The 17,617-nt window shown below is 53.4% G+C and overlaps 2 protein-coding genes across 3 annotated transcripts in view; one reads left to right on the forward strand and one right to left on the reverse strand.

Moving 5' to 3' along the window:
* Window positions 1-1,248: 1,248 nt before the first annotated feature.
* Window positions 1,249-17,319, forward strand: PGS1 (phosphatidylglycerophosphate synthase 1). 2 transcript variants are annotated; one of them, XM_039390246.1, is made up of 10 exons: window positions 1,249-1,424; window positions 4,982-5,171; window positions 5,515-5,592; window positions 6,462-6,561; window positions 7,226-7,415; window positions 7,693-7,871; window positions 8,771-9,304; window positions 12,783-12,931; window positions 14,979-15,121; window positions 16,425-17,319. In XM_039390246.1, exons 1-9 carry the CDS (start codon window positions 1,249-1,251, stop codon window positions 15,096-15,098), a joined length of 1,716 nt encoding a protein of 571 aa, XP_039246180.1. In that variant the 3' UTR covers window positions 15,099-15,121; window positions 16,425-17,319. The 2 variants fall into 2 exon arrangements, with proteins under 2 accessions (XP_039246180.1, XP_027572569.2); XM_027716768.2 differs by having other exon boundaries at window positions 16,848-17,319.
* DNAH17 (dynein axonemal heavy chain 17) overlaps window positions 16,677-17,617 on the reverse strand; it is a 33,514-nt gene continuing 32,573 nt past the window's right edge. Inside the window, exon 81 of the mRNA XM_027716757.2 lies at window positions 16,677-17,029. Coding sequence (XP_027572558.1) covers window positions 16,782-17,029 — 248 coding nt within the window. The 3' untranslated portion in view covers window positions 16,677-16,781. The remainder of the gene's footprint in view (window positions 17,030-17,617) is intronic.

Genomic DNA, 17,617 nt, shown 5'->3' on the forward strand with positions numbered 1-17,617 from the left:
CCCCCCCGGGGGCCCCCACTGCCCCCCGCCTCTGCTGGGGGCCCAGACCCCCACCCCGGCGAGAGGGGTGGGCTCTGCTGACCGGGGATACCCCGGGGATGGGGATACAGGGGAGGGGCGGGTCACACCGGGGGGCTACACCGAAACGGGAGCTGCCGCCGTGCTGTGGGGCAGCGGGTCCCACATCCCCACGTCGCCAGCCCTCATTTTCAGGCCAACGTGCCGGGCTGCCGCCAGCGGGGGGGGACCCGCGGGGCAACAACGGGGAATCCCGGGCTGTGCGGGGGCTCCCGGCTCCGCGGCGGCTCGGCCATCGCGCTCGAACCCCGCTCCGTGCGGCCGCGGCGGCTTCGGGAGCCCCGCGACGATCCGTGGGGTCGGTGCCCGTCGGCGGGGCCATGTAGGCTGGTGTGGAGCCCGGCGGGACCGAGGCCCCCCCGGCCCTGGCTGCCCCCCCGGGGCTCTGTCCGAGGGGGTCCCTCGCCCCTCCTCCCCGCCCCCGGTAGGGACGGTGCCCGGCGGGTGGAGCGGTGCCGGGGTACCCCTCCCCACACGATTTCTCTGCATTTGGCATTGGTTACGACCTCGCACACAGCCCGGGCTCGGTCCGTGGGTTTATTTTAAACAGTTTAATTTTCCCCGGAGGAGCCGCCGCTGCCCGGCAGGGACCAACCCAGCGCGGCAGTTCTGGGAAGCGGCTGCGGCGAACGGGCTGCTCTGAAATGCAAACGAGCCCCGGAGCGCTGCCGGGGCGGGCAGGGGACACCGGGGGCGGGACGGGGCGGCTCCGGGGCCCCAGGGCGGGAGCGGGCGGGGGGACCTGCGGCCTCCGGGCTCCGCCTCGCCCTGCCCGCTGTGGGGGGACACGAATCCGACGAGGGGTGGGGGAAGGGGGGGTGTGGGCGCTCCCCTCCGCCACCGTCCCGAGGGGCGGCGAGCGCCGGTTCCGCCGCGGGCAGGAGCCGTGTCCGTCCTTTCGGAGCCTCTCGGCCGGGCCGGAGCTCGCCCCGGGGGGAGGAGAAGGGAGACCTGGGGGTGACACGGTTCGGGCCGTGCGTGAGCCCGTCCCACGTATGCGGGGACCAGGGGAGCCTCGTCCCGGCCCAGCCGGACACCGAGCCCTTTCCGAGCGCCCCCGGCCCCTCCTGGACCCGTGCCTGGGCCGGGCCCCCCCGGCAGCCGCGGGCCGGGCTCGGGCGGGGCGGGCGCGGCGAGGCCGCGGCGGCGGAAGCGGAAGGCGGTGTCGCCATGGCAGCGCGGAAGCGGAAGGCGCGGGTGATGGCGGCGGGCGGCGCGGCGCTGTGGCGGCGGCTCTCGGCCTGGCTGCCCCCGGCCTGGCTGCCCCGCGGCCGCCTCGGCCTGGCCGCGCTGCTCGGCCGCCTCTCTGACCGCCTCTCCCGCGGCCGCGACCGCCGCGCCCGCAGGTAAGGACCGGCCGGGCCCCGCCGGCTGCCCCCAGGGCCGGGAGGTGTCGCGTTACCGGGGCTCCCCCGCTCGCCGCTTCCCCTCTCTGGTCCGGCCGAACCCCTTGGAAACGCTACGGATGGGGAAAGGGGCGGCCTGGCTCCACCTGCCCGGAGTCGGGTCCGGCTCTGCTCCGCAGCCCGCTTTAGCCCGCCCCACTGTCCGATCGCCCTTAGGGCAACAGCTGAGCTTCATTTCCCCGTCATTCCCTGTTTTCTTGTCGCTCGGGCGCTGGCCGGGGCCAGACTCCCCTCGGCTGTCACAGGTGCAGCACAACCCGCGCGGGCCGAGGGGGTCGGGGAGGGCGAGACGCGGAAAGGGGCCGAGAAGAGGTGTCGGTCCCGGTTGTGCCGGGGCTGTGCCAGGCGGAGAGGGGCGAGGGGCAGGGGACACTGCCCGGCGGTGTCACCACGGTGGTGGAGGAGATGGATCATCAGTATGCTCTGTGTTCTTGGTTAAGCCAAGGAAATTCTTTCCACACCTCTCTCTTGGTCTCATCAGTATTTTTAGTGCAGATAAATGAGACTGAGCCCTGGAAAGCGACCACTGAGTTCAAAGAGCAGCAGTGTAGATCCTCCCGTGTGCGTGGGTGAAAGGACAACGTCGTGTCCCAGTTTCACTTCACCTCTGGCTCTGCAGATGAGGTTTGACAGTGAATAAGAGTTTCAGCTCCGTTGTGGGTGTCTGTACCAAACCCACGTCTTTAAAAATAGAACACACACCAGAAAATCCCTCATTTCTTTTTAGGGTCAGCTTTTTATGCAGAAGTGATGTGAGGTGGTTCCTTTTGGTTCCGTTTTCTCTTTTCAGTTTCCTCAGTGATGTGGAGTAGGGATGGGAAGGGCTCCCCCTGCCCCATCTTTTGTTCCTCTGAAACCTGGTTTGTCACAGTGTGGAATTTTGATGATTTCTTCATAATGTTACGTGTGTGTGTGGTTGGAGGGATTGGTGGTACTTGGGTACTGAGCTGATGTCAGTCACCAGCGGGTAGAAGCTGCTGCTTTGGGAGCTGGTTGCTGTGCCAGTGGTTCTGTGGCTGGAGCAAAATACAGATTTATCTGATAATTCTAGCAGAGAGTAGGCTCACTGCTGAATAAGGTGTAAATTTCAGTATTGGGTTAAAAGATCGAACAGTGTAGACACACTGTAAATTCTGTAGGCACAAAAAAATCTGGAGGATGGAATTAGTGGGGATCAATTGAACTGCAAAGAATTAATCTGAAGGCTCAAACCTTCAGAAGCACAAAAATAGTGCTGGTGCTGCAGGTTGATGTTCCTCCAAACGCTCCAATTAGAGCCCAAATGCTCCAAGCACAGCCCGGTGCTGCCTGCTGCCCCCAGAGCTGCCCCCAGAGCTGCCCCCAGAGCTGCCCCCAGAGCTGCCCCCAGAGCTGCCCCAGGCCATGGCAGGCAGGTGCAGGGCCACGGGCAGGGGGGCAGGTGCAGTCGGACTCGCAATTCCAATAGTCCTTGCCAGAAGGTGGCTTCTGGGAATCATGTTTCTGGAAAGTGTCTGCTTGGTTGCTGGTCTGGCTTCTGGAAGTGTAATTGGATTGGCCAGTGGCATACTGAGGACAATATCATCTCTGTTGATTTTTATTGTAAAATACATAAAATTTGCCACTGCTTCCTCACTGGGAATAATTCCAGAGGATGTTGTTTGTGACCCACGGGACCAGGTTAGAGCCTGACTGTGCCACTGCTCTGTGGGCCAAGCATTTGATGCATTTTAAAAACCTGTATTTCTGGATCCAGTGTGAATCCCTGTAGTTCTGTGTGCTGTGCTGCCTTGTGATGATGGAGCAGTGGGAATCTGCTCCCTGTTTGTGGCCTGTGAGACGTGACATGATCAGAGGTCCTACTCAGGTTCTGTAGAGACTGAAGAGAATGTGTCTGAAAAATGGTATTTCTTGTGTTTCTGTTCTGCTTTGATATTTTTGGCACCTTTTAGGGGATATTTGCATTGTTTTTTACAGCTTGTGCTGGTGATCTGTGTCACATCTGGGTATGCAGACCAAGCCCAGTCCACATGATCTGTTGAAACCCCCCATCCCAGGAATTCCTGCACAGATTGACTCAGATTTTGGTGGCGATGAATAGTCAGTGACAAACTTGTGGATTTTCCAGGAAACACCACTGCAAACTAGTTTCCTTGTAAGGGTATTTGGAAATCTTGTGAAGATCCAGGGTTGTATCATGAACCAGATGAGTGAAATCATCTTCCTGGAATCTGTGGTCATCTGGGCTCTGGACTGTGGTAAAACCCAAAAGTTCCGTGTAACAAGTTCTGGTAAAGGTTGTAATCAAGTTTCTTCGTGGTGTGTGGTGGCAGTGGAATCATCAGGATGGGCCACAGGATGGTGGCTGCCTGCTGTTCCTTGGGTGAGACCGACCACTCCAGTTCTGTCCCCAGAAGCCCGACTCCCACGAGCAGGGTTTGCAGACTGGAACGGTTCCTGTCGGGTCTGGGGATGCAGTTCAGTCCCTTGCTCATGGATTCCTGGATCTCATGGGAGCTGCTGCTGCTAATTGTGTTGAAATGTGGTTTTATCATGTGGACAGAGTCCTGCTGGGGGTTATTGTATGACTGGATGAATTTGCATGCGCGAAACCTCTGGAGAGAAGTTGCCACTTGCTTCCTGTCACCTCCAGCGTGACGCTGGCAGCAAGCTGTTTTTTTCCTGAAGTGATTTCAAGAGAATTAAATTTGTTCTGAAGTGTCTTTTTGAAGAATGAGCTTCCTGCTGTTTCCCTCACAGTTTTGTGAGGTTTGCAAGGGAAGTCATGATCCTCTTCTGTACCTGTGCAGAATGCTGGCAGCATTGATGAAGAGGGATGGATCCCTGTGGTGGTTCTTGGTGTGTTACTGCTGTGATGCACTTGCTCCTTTAGTGGGTCATTCTTGAGGCGTGACTGCCCTGCCTTTGCTGGGGCTTGCACTGAGGCATCTTGTGTGCTGCAGATCTATTTTTGGATAAAATTGAGGGATTGAGGCATTTTATTCTTTAGAGCAGTGTGATCTTTAAACATCTTTACCTAAAACAGGAACAACTTCAGCCCAGCTGGGAATGAAGCTGGACATGAGGGGAGTGTTGGCCATGGCCAAGCTGATGCATGTGTAATGGAGGTGATTCAGAAGTGGCTGATGACAGGTACAGGTGGTACCACTGCTGCACCGCCAGACACCTGAGCCCCCACACCCTCAGTTTCTGCAGCTCCCGGCCTCCTTCCTCTCCCGTGTTGTCCTGAAGAAGGAGTTGTTTCTCCTCATCTCCCTGCCAGCTTGGGGAAAGAGTTGGTGATGTTCAGATTTGTTCTGTCATCTTTTGCCTGTGTTTCTGTTTCCACATTTGGCTTTGGTGATCCAGCTGGGATTATGGAAAGGGAAAGGCATTCTTGCCACTGTGGATCCCTACCATGTATTGGCCCTGACTGTGGCTCTTTTTTTACCTCCTTGGAGGCTTTGTGGGAAGCAAAGCCTCCACCATAAAGAATTTCTCCATCTTTATTTCCACAGATCATCATGGCTTCTTCTTGCCCCACTGCTCACCCCTCCTGTTCCAGTGATCACAGCCCCACCGTGTTCGCTCTGTCCAGAAGGAGCACACAGGTTCCAGTGGATTGGGAATCTGGTCCCAGAGTTTGGGATCTCCAGCTCACACGTCAAGGTGCTTTCATCCCCTGCAGAATTCTATGAACTCCTGAAGGTAAGGCGTGGGCTCCAAGTTATGGGAATGGTTTTGATACAGTCCCAGTGTTGCAGCTGCTGCCTGGTAACTGCTCTTTTATGGAATAGTTTTAGCTGCAGGGAATGAGTTCCTCAGTTTCCCAGAAAGCACTGATTTCTTCCTTGAATTTTGGATGCAGCAATGGTGCTGCTATGGCTCTGCAGAGCCCCCTGTGTCATCCCTATCCCTGTGTCACCCTTTCCTCCCTTGAGGCCGGAGAGCCAGTGTGAGACGCGGCTGAAGGGATCCTCCTGGAGCACTGCTGGGCCGATGGCTCCTCGGGACCCAGCGGGAAACTGAACGTGTTTTCTGCTACTCCCAGGTGCAGATCAAAGCAGCCAAGCAGCGGGTGGTGATGGCCTCACTGTACCTGGGAACAGGGCTCCTTGAGCAGGAGCTGGTGAGTGTGGAGGGCTTTGGGAAGGGCAGGAAGGGAGTGCAGGGGAGGGATGTGGAAGGGAGGCACTAGGCATTTCTGGTTTAGACCTGGTACAGAGCCAGGGAACTGCTGCACTTCCTCAGGGGATAGTGAGCCTGGGCCTGTCAGAGGGGACCGACCTGGTGTTCGTAGTGCTCAGGGGGCTTTGCAGAACCTGCATCATAGGAATCTGTTTTTCCCTGGCATTTTTTTGAACATGATTCAAGCTATAGCTGTAGAGTGTTGTGTTTGGTGCTTCAGGTGCAGAACACAGATTCAGGATTGTCTTTTTGCATTTGAGACTGAGGTCAGCTTTGCCTTTTCCGTTCTTCCCTCTGGAAACAAATCATTATTGCCAAGGGCTTTAGGGAGAAGCCTGGCCTTGGTCAGGTTCTGGTGTTAGGATGCAAATTCTCTGGCAGGGTAAAGGTGGATGGAACCTGCACAGAATTTGTGCCCAGCTTTGTCTGGGCTTGCACACAGGATTTGAATTTGCATGTGACAAACAGCCTTGTAGTTAAAGAATAAAATGGCCTCTTCAGTGAACTCCTACCAAGGTTTGTCTTTGGTGATGCAAATCTGTGATTTGGGATTTTTTCTGCTAATATTAATTGCTCTTGGGAGGCCTGAAGAATGTGGGCATGTAAAACTGAGGCCCTTTGATCTGTGGCTTTAGGCTGCTGAAGCTGGCAGGCTGGCAGAGGCAAAGGCTGAACCGGCTGTGTTTGGCACAAGAAGGAAGGACTCACACCAGGGCGTGGGAGCTGTCCTGGCCACAGCCTCCTGCTGCTGAGCACTTCTCTTGCAAAGCTTTATTTGCTTTTGTAGTGAGGAGAGAACTCTCTCTGCAGGTGGATTGCTTAGAAGAAACGCTGGAGAAATCGCTGCAAGCAAAAGGCTCGCCTGACCTCAGAGTTTCCATTCTCCTGGACTACACCAGGGGCTCCCGGGGTAGGAATTGTGCTTTGCTTTTGTCAGAGCCTGATTTTGCTGTTAGGCTTGAGGAACTGTTTTTTTCATAGAGGCTGTCTTGGCCAATTGGACATACTTGCTTAAATCATGCACCTTTCAGTATTTGCCTTTTGCATTCCAGAGCTGCACATTCCCAGAAAATCTTCAAGCTGAGCTGCTTTTCTCCAAAAATAGGTGGTAGGAGCAAGAAGGGCCAAACTGCTCTGGGCAACTTATGCGTTCTTGCTTGGTTCACTTCTCAGTGCATTTGCCCTTATACCTCATGCTCACTAACATTTTCATTTTGAAAGAGAGTGGGAATTGTTGGAATTGTTGGAAGCAGCACACTGAATCAGGAACCTCTGCAGTGACTTGCAGATGTGTTACCAGTGCTGGTGAGGCTCGATTAAGAAGCTTGAAAGGTGTCAGAGCTGCTCTGTGACTGATCCCAAGGCCCATTCATCCGTGAACTTACAGTTCTGGATGTTGCTTTCAATATTGATGTAGTGCAAATGAAAGTGATTTGTTAAAAAAAACAAAAAAAGGGAAAACCAGTGATAGGATGCCAGCAGATAGGATGGAATGGAATGGGTGCTCACCCTGTAACTGCAACATGGAACTGTGCCCCGATGTGTCCCATCTGTGTGTGCCCCTTCTCTCCCAGGCAGGAAGAATTCTCGGACAATGCTGATCCCGTTGCTGCAGCGATTTCCCGAGAAAGTCCGTGTGTCCCTCTTCCACACCCCAAACTTGCGTGGACTTCTCCGGCTCCTGATTCCAGAGCGATTCAATGAGACCATTGGGCTGCAGCACATCAAGGTGTATCTCTTTGATGACAATGTGATCCTGAGTGGGTGAGTCCTGCTGCCTCTGGCCCTGGCATGGTTCCTTTTGCTGGGATTTGGGCAGAGTGTCTGTGCTGCCAGAGTTGTCTGAACATCTGGACTTTCCACCGTGATCCTATTACTGCTTTTCTGAGATGGGAGAGCAACTGCAGCTCTTCTGTATGAGATTCTCAGATGAAAGAGAGTCTTTCTTAAAGGGAAAAAAGAAAGATCTCTTGTAGCCTGGGCTGGGGGGTTGAGGATCCTGTGCCCATACTCTGAACTCAGCTCTTCCCTTTCTCTTCAGCGCAAACCTGAGTGATCTGTACTTCACCAATCGGCAGGACCGCTATGTCCTGCTGCAGGACTCTCCAGAGATCGCAGACTTCTTCACAGAGCTCGTGGACGCAATTGGAGACGTGTCCCTGCAGTTGCAGAGGGATGATACAGTCCAGATGATGGAGGGGATGGTACACCCATACCAAGGTAGGAGAGAGCTGTCTCACCTGGTTGAGTGATGGTATCCAGAGGAAGGAAGTGACAGCTGGGGTTTAAGGATGCCTTGAATTCCATCCGCTTGGGAATTTCTGGGTGCCCGACCGTTGTTCAAATTGTGGGGTTTCCTGTTTTGTGCCATCCAGTATTAAAATCAAAATTGCTCAAGTTTCAAGACTGGGTCTGTCAGAGTTTTCCCAGCACAGTGGCTATCACAGGCTAATCTGGCAGGGCATGCAGAGGCTGGAAGTAACTCTGCAACTGTCTCAGTGCTTCCTCATAAATGTACTGCTTTTGGCCTTAAACAAGAACTTCAATTCCCCGAGAGGTTTTTCTGATATTAGTGGCTGCAGTTTCGGGTGTTCTGGGTGTATGTGTTCTGAGCAGTTCATGAATGTGGTGCTATTGTTGGCAGTTAATGTTTTGTAGTAGACTTTGTTCCTGGAATCAAATGGGAATTGGATCAGGAAGACCGGGAACAAGCGTAGAAGCGGGCAGAGAAGGGCAGCGATGTGCCAGGCTGATTGCGTCATCAGGTTTTGTCCTGGCCTTGCACTGCTGGGTGATGTAAGCTTAGTCTGGGGGCGGGGGTTTCTTTGTGTGTTCCAGCTCATTCTTTGTTGCCAGTTTAGCCTTGTCCTGATCCTTTCCTTCCTCAGAGGATTTTTCAGGCTGCTGCCAGTTGCTGAATATTTCTCTTCTGTGACGTAGCTCTGCCAACCTTGAAACAGCTGGTTTGGGCCTCAGACCAGAAAGTCGTGTCCGCTCTGTTTTGGTTCCTGTTTGTTCCCGTATAGGTGTCCTGTCAGTATTTTTCCTGGTATGTAATAGGTGACACATAGCTCTGTGCCTGTCGGTCTCAGACACCATCTCTCGGGGTTTTCCTGCAGGAGACAAGGTGGCTTACTGCGAGATTGCCAACCGGAGGGTCATGGAGGTCATCAACTCTGCCCGGACACGGCAAGAGCTCCTTCATGCAAAGACTTTCCACAGCAGCCATCCAGGCAGCTCTCTGTTATCCCAGCAAGGCTCTCAAGCATCTGGGGGTCTGAAACCAGAACCTGACACCTGGATCTATCCCTTGATCCAAATGAAACCTTTTGGTATTCAAATAGATGAGATGGTCACAGAAACACTGCTGACCGAGGCTGAGCGGGATGCCAGGATATACCTCACCACTGGCTACTTCAACCTGACTCAGGCCTACATGGACCTCATCCTGGGCACGAGGGCTGAGTACCGGATCCTCCTGGCCTCGCCAGAGGTCAATGGGTTTTTTGGTGCCAAGGGGGTGGCAGGTGCCATCCCTGCTGCCTACGTTTATATTGAACACCAGTTTTACAGCGAGGTCTGCTACCTGCAGCAGCAGGAGAGGGTGCAGCTGCAGGAGTACTCCCGTGCCGGGTGGACGTTCCATGCCAAAGGTAAGATGTCCTTGTCCCAAGGGGACTTATTCAGAGGTGTGTGAGAGCTGCGTGTTTGGATTGCGCAAGAAGTGAGGGGCTGGCTGGGTGCCAGTCTGGGCTTAACCTTCAAAACACTCCTCCAAGGTCCGAACAGCTTGCTTGCGTAAACCTGGAGGGTTTGGATTGCTGGGGGGACAACTGTGCAGTCACGCCTTGCCTCTGGATTTCTGGTTTGATACAGTCCCAGGGATGATGCAAGAGCTGTCCCGTTGGTGGCACTGAGGCACTGCCTGGATGAGAAACATGGTGCAAAAGGAAGCATTTGGATGTGTTCATGATGCAGTCAGGGCTGTGGTGCAGTTTCTCATGTCCCTTGGTCTGGTTTCAGCAGTCAGAAGCGCAGGCTCTGCTGGGGACCCTGGAGCAGGATCTGGGACAGGGACAGGAGGGGAGCTGCTCCTGGGACCACCCCAGCAGTCCTGGCCACCGTGTTCCCTTGGCAGCAGGTCTGGGGGATTTGTTGCAGCTCCTGTGCATGGCACACAGGGGATGTGGTGTGTGAGGAACTGCAGAGTGTGCATCTGAGAGTCAGGGCAGCCAGAGGGGAAGGGGCTGAGGAAGGAACATGGACTAACATGCTGTGAGTTAATGCCGTCCTTGGGGTCTTCTGTAGGAAACCCCACATTCCTGCTGGATACAGTGTGCCCAGCTCTCACAGGCTCAACACAGTGCTTGATTGGAGTGTTTGGCTGTGAACTGGAGCATTTGAGTTGGGATAAGAGCGTTTTGGCTGTGATTGACTGTCATTGGAGAGGTTCCTCTTTTGGAGAGCAACTCTTAATGGTTGTGAGAATGCCTCCATCTCCCTGCTTCCCACATGGATACTCAGAGGAAGGCTCAGAGGTGGTGGGGAGGGAAAGTTGCTGAGTCAGCCTTCTCTTGACTTGAAAATCCACAGGTGTTACCGGCTGCCTCTTTGTTGAAACCACAAACAGATCTCAGGGTGTTGTGCTCCTCCTCAGTGCTGTTGGGAACTCAGCACAAGGAAACCCTTGTCTCAGGCAGGGCAGCCCAAGGGAGGTGCCTGCCATCCCGGCTGGGGTGTCCCATGTCCTCCAGGAAGCACTTGTTTGAGTGACCTGTGTTTCGCGGGTTCCGTGTTTGCTGGGCATCGCTGACTCCTGGTGGGATGTGATTTGGCATGGACTGAGCTCGGAAGCATGGGCTGCTTTTCTCAGCTACCAAAGTGCGTGTGGCCATTGGTCCTGTTTGGGCCAGCAGTGCCTCCTGGGGTAGTGCTTTGGGCTCTCTCTGCTGTGTGGTGTTCACTGGGAGGGGGATGCAGGGCTTGGAGTTCAGCGGCTCCAGTGCCTGGCAGGGGGACAGTTGGAGACATTTGCTTCGTGTTTTCATTCCTCTTCAGAGTGCTGGAAGGATCAGTGTGTAGCTCCTTCTCTGGCATGCTCTGCACTTGGCACATGCTTTATTCGCTGGGTTTCCTTCTGCAGGAGTCACATGATGTGTGTGACAGAGAGGACAAGGATGGAAGAAGGAAGGGAGAAACCTTGGAGACTGAAGAGCAGGTGTACATGGAGCACATGGAACCTGGCTTCTGGCCGAGGACATGAGATCCCCAGCAGCCAATAGTGCCCATTGGTGCTTTCTCTGTGGGCTGAGGCACCCTTTAGTCTCCCACAGGATCCAGCTGCCATACCTTAAACACTGTAGCTGTGCTGCAGACCCCTCCCGCTCCCCTTAAAGCATTTATATCTGCACACACAGCATCAAATGGCATGTCCCCAGGGATGTCTGTCCTCAGGGGTGACCGTCCTGGGTGTGTTCGGTGCTGTGCAGGTGTAGCAGTGCCGTGCAGGTGGAGCAGAGCTCAGCACAGGTGGGACAACACCGTGCAGGTGTAGCAGAGCACTGCACAGCCATGGTGCACGTGTGAGCAGGACTGCCAGCAGCTGTCCTGCTGTGACACCCTGAAGCCTACCTGTGCTCTGCTGTGTTCCCAGGTATGGTGGTGTGAGTGACATGGGTATGTCCCTTGGGTTCAGGGTCTCTTCCAGGCAAGTGCTGGTGGCAGAGTGCTGGACAGGTGGCTCTGTGCTGAGAGATAAACCCTGTTACTGCTATTGACTGGTGCTGGGAAGCTGCACTTCCCCTTTCTGGAAAGGTGAGTCACTGAGCAGATCCTGCCAGGTGGCCATAAAAACAGAGCCACAGGACACTTGGGAAGGTGAGGAACCTGTTCCTTGTGGCTACTGCCTGGGCAGAGGTCTGGCCAGCAGCTGGTCAGGCACCAAACAGCTCCTGGTAGGGTCCTGTTTGGTGACAGAACATGCCAAATCTCTGTGCCACACGAGTGCTTCCCTGTGGCTCCTGGAGCCCACAATGGGCTCTCCGGCCCCTCTGTGGTGGGGTGAGCCCGCGGGGGCCGGGGGTGCTGTGGCCTTAGGGCAGTGCCAGCTCTGTGAGTGTGTGCTGTGGGGGCGGGGAGGAGGTTACAGGAACTGGCGGTGAATCGGCAGCGTCTTACTCAAGGCATTCTTGGAACTGCTCTGGGGCTGAGTTAGGAAACTTGCTGCTATTTTAAGGCTGAGGCGGTTTTCATGCTAGGGGTTCTTTGTTGCAGTTTGTGACTGGCCGTGGGGATAAGCCTCTACCAGGGACCCACCCAGGGCTGTGCTAAGGAGAGCAAATGCTTCCCGGCTCCATTTGTGCACAGTGGCCATGCAGCCTCTTCTTGGCAGCAGTCCCGGCTCTCCTGTGGCTGTTCCTTCCTGCCCTGCTGCAGTGGTGTGTTTGAGAATAATGTGTTGTTTCCATCTTTGCCTTGAAAATCCATCCTGGGCTGTGTCCCGACTGCTCTCTGTGCGGGCAGAGCTGTGGGAGCTGTGATGGTGAGTGGCTACAGGGACCAGGTGCCCTGGCAAGAGTCTCATCTCATCCCCGGTGGCTCCTCAGGAAGTGAGGTGGTGAAATAATTTGCACTTGTCTTCTGAGTCTCTATTTCATGTGAATTCACCTGTCAGAGCAGGGTCATGTCACAGTCCCATGAAGGTGGTTGGTCTCTGGGACAGGCTGGACAGACCTGGGGCTCTGAGGCTGGTTCCTTCACTGAAAAGCTGTTTGTCTTCTTTCAGTGTTTCTGAGATTTACCATGGTGCAAAACAGCCTCTAATGCAGTGACAGGGACTTGTCCTGAGTTGTTTTGGGACAGTGTGTCCTTGGGGTTCTCTGAGGGTGCTGCACCCCTGGTCAGGGCACTCCGAGGAGCAGGGTTTGGGCCTTGCCTTGGCACCCCATGAGTAACATGCAGTGTCATGGCCCTGTGGGCTCTGCTGGGCTGCCTGATGCTCTTGGGGTCCTGTACAGAATCTATAATCCACATTTAATGGGTTTAATTCCCTCTGAGTGAAGGGACAGTGTGAGCCCACCTTGGCTGTCCCCTCAGGCTGCCACGCTGCCTCTCCTCTCGTTTTTCCCACAGGCCTCTGGCTGTACCTGGCAGGGAGTGACCTGCCCTGCCTGACCCTGATCGGCTCTCCGAATTTTGGGTATCGATCAGTTCATCGTGACTTGGAAGCCCAGGTTGCGATAGTGACAGAAAATAGAGCCTTGCAGCAGCAGCTCCATCAGGTAAGCAGAGAATTCTGGGGAGGCAACGGGGATGTTGTGCTTCTGGGTCACGCAGGGAACGCTGATGACGCAGTGGCAATAAAAACATCCAGCTATAATAACTCAAAAGCTGCTGGAGCGTGAGGAGTCCTGAGGAGCTGTCAGTGAAGTGACTATTGATGAGCTGCCTGCTGTGAGTGCCCACTGCTGGGAAGCGAGGCCGTAACAGGAAGGAATGTGTGTCCCCAGTGACCTTGGATACCGGGAGTGCTCGGGGCTGGATGTGCAGAGAGCATTCAGAGAGCCTGCTGGCTCCTCTGCTCACCGACCACACTGCACCTTCTGGGCCTTAATCCCAACATTTGGGCATTGCCAAGGCTGTGCTGTGCTCTGAGGTAATGAGGCCAGGCCTTTGGAACGGCTGAGCTTGGACTAGAAGAGGATTTCTGAGCTGGTTGGGTTGCTCATGAAGTTCTATGACATAATTCATATCTTGAATAATAATATGACATTATATAATATTGACACAATAATTTTTCACTGGTTTGATGTTCAGTGTCCCAGGGTTTTTCTGTGCTGTTTTTGGTTTAATTAGGCAGCTTAGAGTGCTCAGCAATTCTGGTCCTGCTCCAAATCCTGCCTGGTTCTCTAACTGTCTTGACTCCGAATCTTCTGCTAGAACTGTCTGTCCCAAGTTGTTTCTCCTGTAGTGCTCTGCAACAAAGCAGATCGATTTGGTGCCTCTGTGCGACTTGGGGACCTCAGAAATGCACTCTGTGAGGCAGGTCCTGGCAGAGTTGTCTGCAAGATCAATGGGAATTGCCCTCTTGCATCAGGGCTCTTCCCCGGGATGAGTCAGAGTGTATCTAATCAAAAACGATTCTATTACTGGAAGAGTTGCTTGAATATTTCAGTTCATATCTTGCCTCTGCTTGTTTCTAATGGAAGGGGAGAATCAATGGAAATGTGACACAAAGGAATTTTCTCACACAGGGCTGCAGTGATCTCATTCAAAGGGCTTTAAACCATTCCCGATTGCTGGAAGCTGATTCTGAGATGGGCTGGGTGTTTACTTTCTGTGGTCTTTTTTAGAAGACTTAATCTGTTCCTGGGATGCTGCCATGAAATCACTTTGTCTGTGTAACATTTAGTTCCATTTTAAAAATGCGTGCTGAGATTTGGGAAGAAATGTGAGTGGTCTGGGTGTCTGCATGCTCCTCTGAATGGACTGAGCTTGATTCAGGGAACTGGCCTTGCCTCCAGCTCAGTCCTCACTGTATTGCATGGCTGTGGAGCAGAATCTGCACAGCAGGGCTGACTATAGCTCTTGGAGCATTTGAGGCTCTAAAATTAGGGTGAATTAGCACATGCATGTCTTCCTTCTGTTGTTGGTTCACCTTTTTGGTGTTACTTTCCAGTGCTTGGTTCCTGCTTACCTGTTCTACCCTGAATTTAAGTAGTGCAGAGTATTTTCTGCTGTTTGTGACAGCTTCACTAATGAAAAAAGACGATGAACAGACTTCCAGGACCTGTTCTGCTCCTTGTTTGCCTGCAGGTCCTGAAACCTGACTGGCTGTGCTAACAAACCCGCTCACCTGTGATCAAAGCGCTGCTCTCACGTGCTGTGAGCGTGTGTTATCAGCAGGGTGGTTCATTTCCTCCCTCAGCAGTCGGGTACACGCTGCGGGGGCCCGAGTGTTTCTGGTAATTTAGCTGAGATCACGACTGCACATTCATCTGAAAACGCGGCGCCTGAGCTGTGTCTAGAAAGAACCGCGTAAGCCGGTCCCGGGAGGTTTGGGTGAGGTTTCCTCTTCTGGCAATTACAGCCAGGGATTGAGGAGTTTTCTGAAACTGAAGCTCAGCTCTTGCAACTGTGGGGCACAAAAAGGCAAAACCCTCTGCCCTTGCTCTCTGTAGAGTTTAAATTGCTAATTCTTGAGGAGAAATGATGCAGCCTTTTGGCAGGATCCCTGGCCAGCTCTGTATGAGAATTCACTTCTCTTAAAGACCGTTATATAATTCAACACTTGAGATTTACTGCGATGATGTTTCTTTCCCTGTCTAGGAGCAGGAACAGCTTTACCTCTGCTCAGGTGTGGTCTCAACGTCAACGTTTGAGCAGCCAAATCGTTATGTGAAGCTGTGGGTGAAGCTGGTGACACCTCTGATCAAGAATTTTTTTTGAAAGAAGAAAAGCAGCTGCTTTGGGTGAGTTTGCTGCCATTATGGGGAATTTATATTGCACTGACTGTAGTGAATAGCTGTAGTGTTTTGTTACATGGAAGAAAGAGACAATGGACACACAGATGATGTGGGGAAAACCAGGCACCTCATTTCCTCTGAGATACTGACTGCCATGGATTGGGGTGTGCTCAGGTCCAGATTGAGTTTCATCTACTAAAACTTCTGGAAGGGTCACTGACAGAGAACCCATACAGGGTTATTTCCCATGACCCATACAGGGGTATTTTCCATGCATGGAAATAAAACTCCTATTTCTGAAATGTCCCTTTCAGAGTTTTGTGGAGAAGGACTGTGTTTGTTTTATCTTGTCCAGCCAATAGAAAACGTTGCTGTAATACCTAAAATGTTTTGTCCCTGTATCCAGTCAGAGCTTTGCTTTGTCCCATAGGTGTTGGTTAACAAGGGAGGTTGGTTTTGCTTTTCTGCTTTGTGGTATCCTGGGTTTCCTGGCTCTTTGGGTGCCCCATGACTCGAGCCCTTCTGAGCTTCAGGACATGGCTCTTGGACTGTTCCTATGCAGTTGGCACTGGTGTGTGTGCCCAGGATGCTGCGTGTTCCCACATCCCTTTTACTCACCTAACTGTGGCCTCCCCCTTGGCGGAGTGTGCCTGACTCCTTTACATTCAGATACGTTACAAGTGTCTTTCATGAGTTGTGGAGGGACAGAAGAAGACTTTTGGTGCTCATGTGGGTTTAGGATGTTACTTACTGAAAATGGGAGGCTCGAACCCTAACATCCTGAAAAGAAAGTGGTTGGAAGCCAGGTAAAAACATGTGAGAGCACAGGCTGGGGCTGCTCTCTGTCACTGGTGGGGTATGAGCAGGGGGTTCTGATCTGATAGTGCCACAAACAGAATTTCTGGCTCCTAAGAAAGGCTGATGGTAAGTGTGAAGCTCGGTGGTAACTGATAATAAATGCTGCTGCTCTATAAAGAAACGAGCAGCTCTCCGTGCCTGCCCTTTGGGCTTCTCTGACCATGAGCTTGGAGGGAAGCTTTAGGCAACTGTATTTTAGTACTAATTGTTCAAATATTTCACAGGGTGGGATTTTGGTGAATTGATTTATGTTAAAGGGACAGGCCTTGGCCCTAACGTGTGTTACTGCTGATACAAATGATTTGTTGTAAAGAAAGGACAGAGTAGGTTCTGTACCCTAGAAATAGAAATAATGTACCTCAGAGAGTGACCTGTTTTCAGCTGGACCTTCTCTGGGCTGTGGAGGTGGAGCACAGGTGAACTGGGCTAAATCTGCACCTTTCTTCTCCAGCCAGACACGTGCTCTGTGCCCGGGGCGTGAGGAGTTTCTGCTCAGTTTGCACTGAGCCATCACACAAAGAGCTGTGGGAAGACAGAGAGCCAGGAGAGGGAAAGGAGTCGGCCACTTGTGTGCAGTTGTTCCGTTTGGCTTCCCACGGTGGTCTGGCTCCCCACCAGCGCCGCGTCAGAAACCACCAGTGGAAAACCAGTATCCGCCCTGAGAACCCCGTGTGCTGCAAGAGCAGGGTCCTCACGGCAGCGCTGCCAGCACTGGTTTTATTGATACTTTGCTAAAACGGTTCTGAATTACACAACTTGGAGGCTTTTACAAGTAAAAGCATTTGCTGTTTTCCATTGACATTAAAATTCAGGCCTCTAGGAGCAGAGCCACACCAGCCAGGACCCACTTGGCGGCTTTTTCTTTTGTCTTCAGGTTGAAGGTCCAGACGTAGGTGGGCCCTCGCATCCGTGTCTTATAGACGGGACATTCATAGACGTTGGTGGTGTCCACGCGGTCCACAGGGATGGCTCTGAGCAAGATGACCGGCATGGTGGGCGTCAGCTCCTTCAGCAGCGCGTCAGCAATCGACCCCGAGGCGACGTCCCAGCGCGCACCTGCAACGTGACAGCGGCGCTGGGTGACCCTCACACCTGCCCCGGGCTTCTCACTGCAGGGGCTTTGTTCAGAACTACTGATGGGTGGGAGCTGGAGGATGAAGGGTGGGTAGAGTGGCTCAGTAGTGGTTAGGGCTGACGTGTCCTCAACTCACTGTGACCCAGGACTGCATTTGCCTTACTGTGTGTGGGATGTCTGAATAAATTCTGTCCCCAGCCCTCCCTTCAGCACGGCTTTGCATGGGAATTGCAGAGCTAAAGGTGAACTGGCTGTGGTGGGATCTACCACACACTGTCCTGTGTGCTCTGTGCTCTTGTCCAAGCGGACCCCTCAGCTCCTCTGCTGAACTGCCTCCTTCCCCTTCATTTCAGCAGTGATTATTATAGGTTTGAGTTTTCCGATTTGTCTTACTCATACATCAAATAAGAATGTGACACATTGAATCATTAGAGCCCTGTGGCTCCAACCACCCCAGCCCTGGGGCTCATGAGCTGCAGCCTGAATGGCCAAAACACGAGTTTCTGGTTTGTAAAGGCTGCGTGATCCGGGCAGTGCTGCCCTCACCTGGCGTCTAAGCCTGGAGCCAG

The sequence above is a fragment of the Pipra filicauda genome, unplaced genomic scaffold, assembly GCF_003945595.2.
Source record: "Pipra filicauda isolate LSUMZ 115617 unplaced genomic scaffold, ASM394559v2 scaffold80_size11013439_pilon, whole genome shotgun sequence".
Classification (NCBI taxonomy): Eukaryota; Metazoa; Chordata; class Aves; order Passeriformes; family Pipridae; genus Pipra; species Pipra filicauda.

Excerpts from the sequence above, each read along its gene's own strand:
- PGS1 (XM_039390246.1), top strand. The coding sequence starts at position 1,249 with ATGGCAGCGCGGAAGCGGAAGGCGCGGGTGATGGCGGCGGGCGGCGCG. Across the intron at positions 9,305-12,782 it reads GTGGACGTTCCATGCCAAAG|GCCTCTGGCTGTACCTGGCA; the intron begins GTAAGATGTCCT and ends TTTTTCCCACAG. Across the intron at positions 12,932-14,978 it reads TGCAGCAGCAGCTCCATCAG|GAGCAGGAACAGCTTTACCT; the intron begins GTAAGCAGAGAA and ends TTCCCTGTCTAG.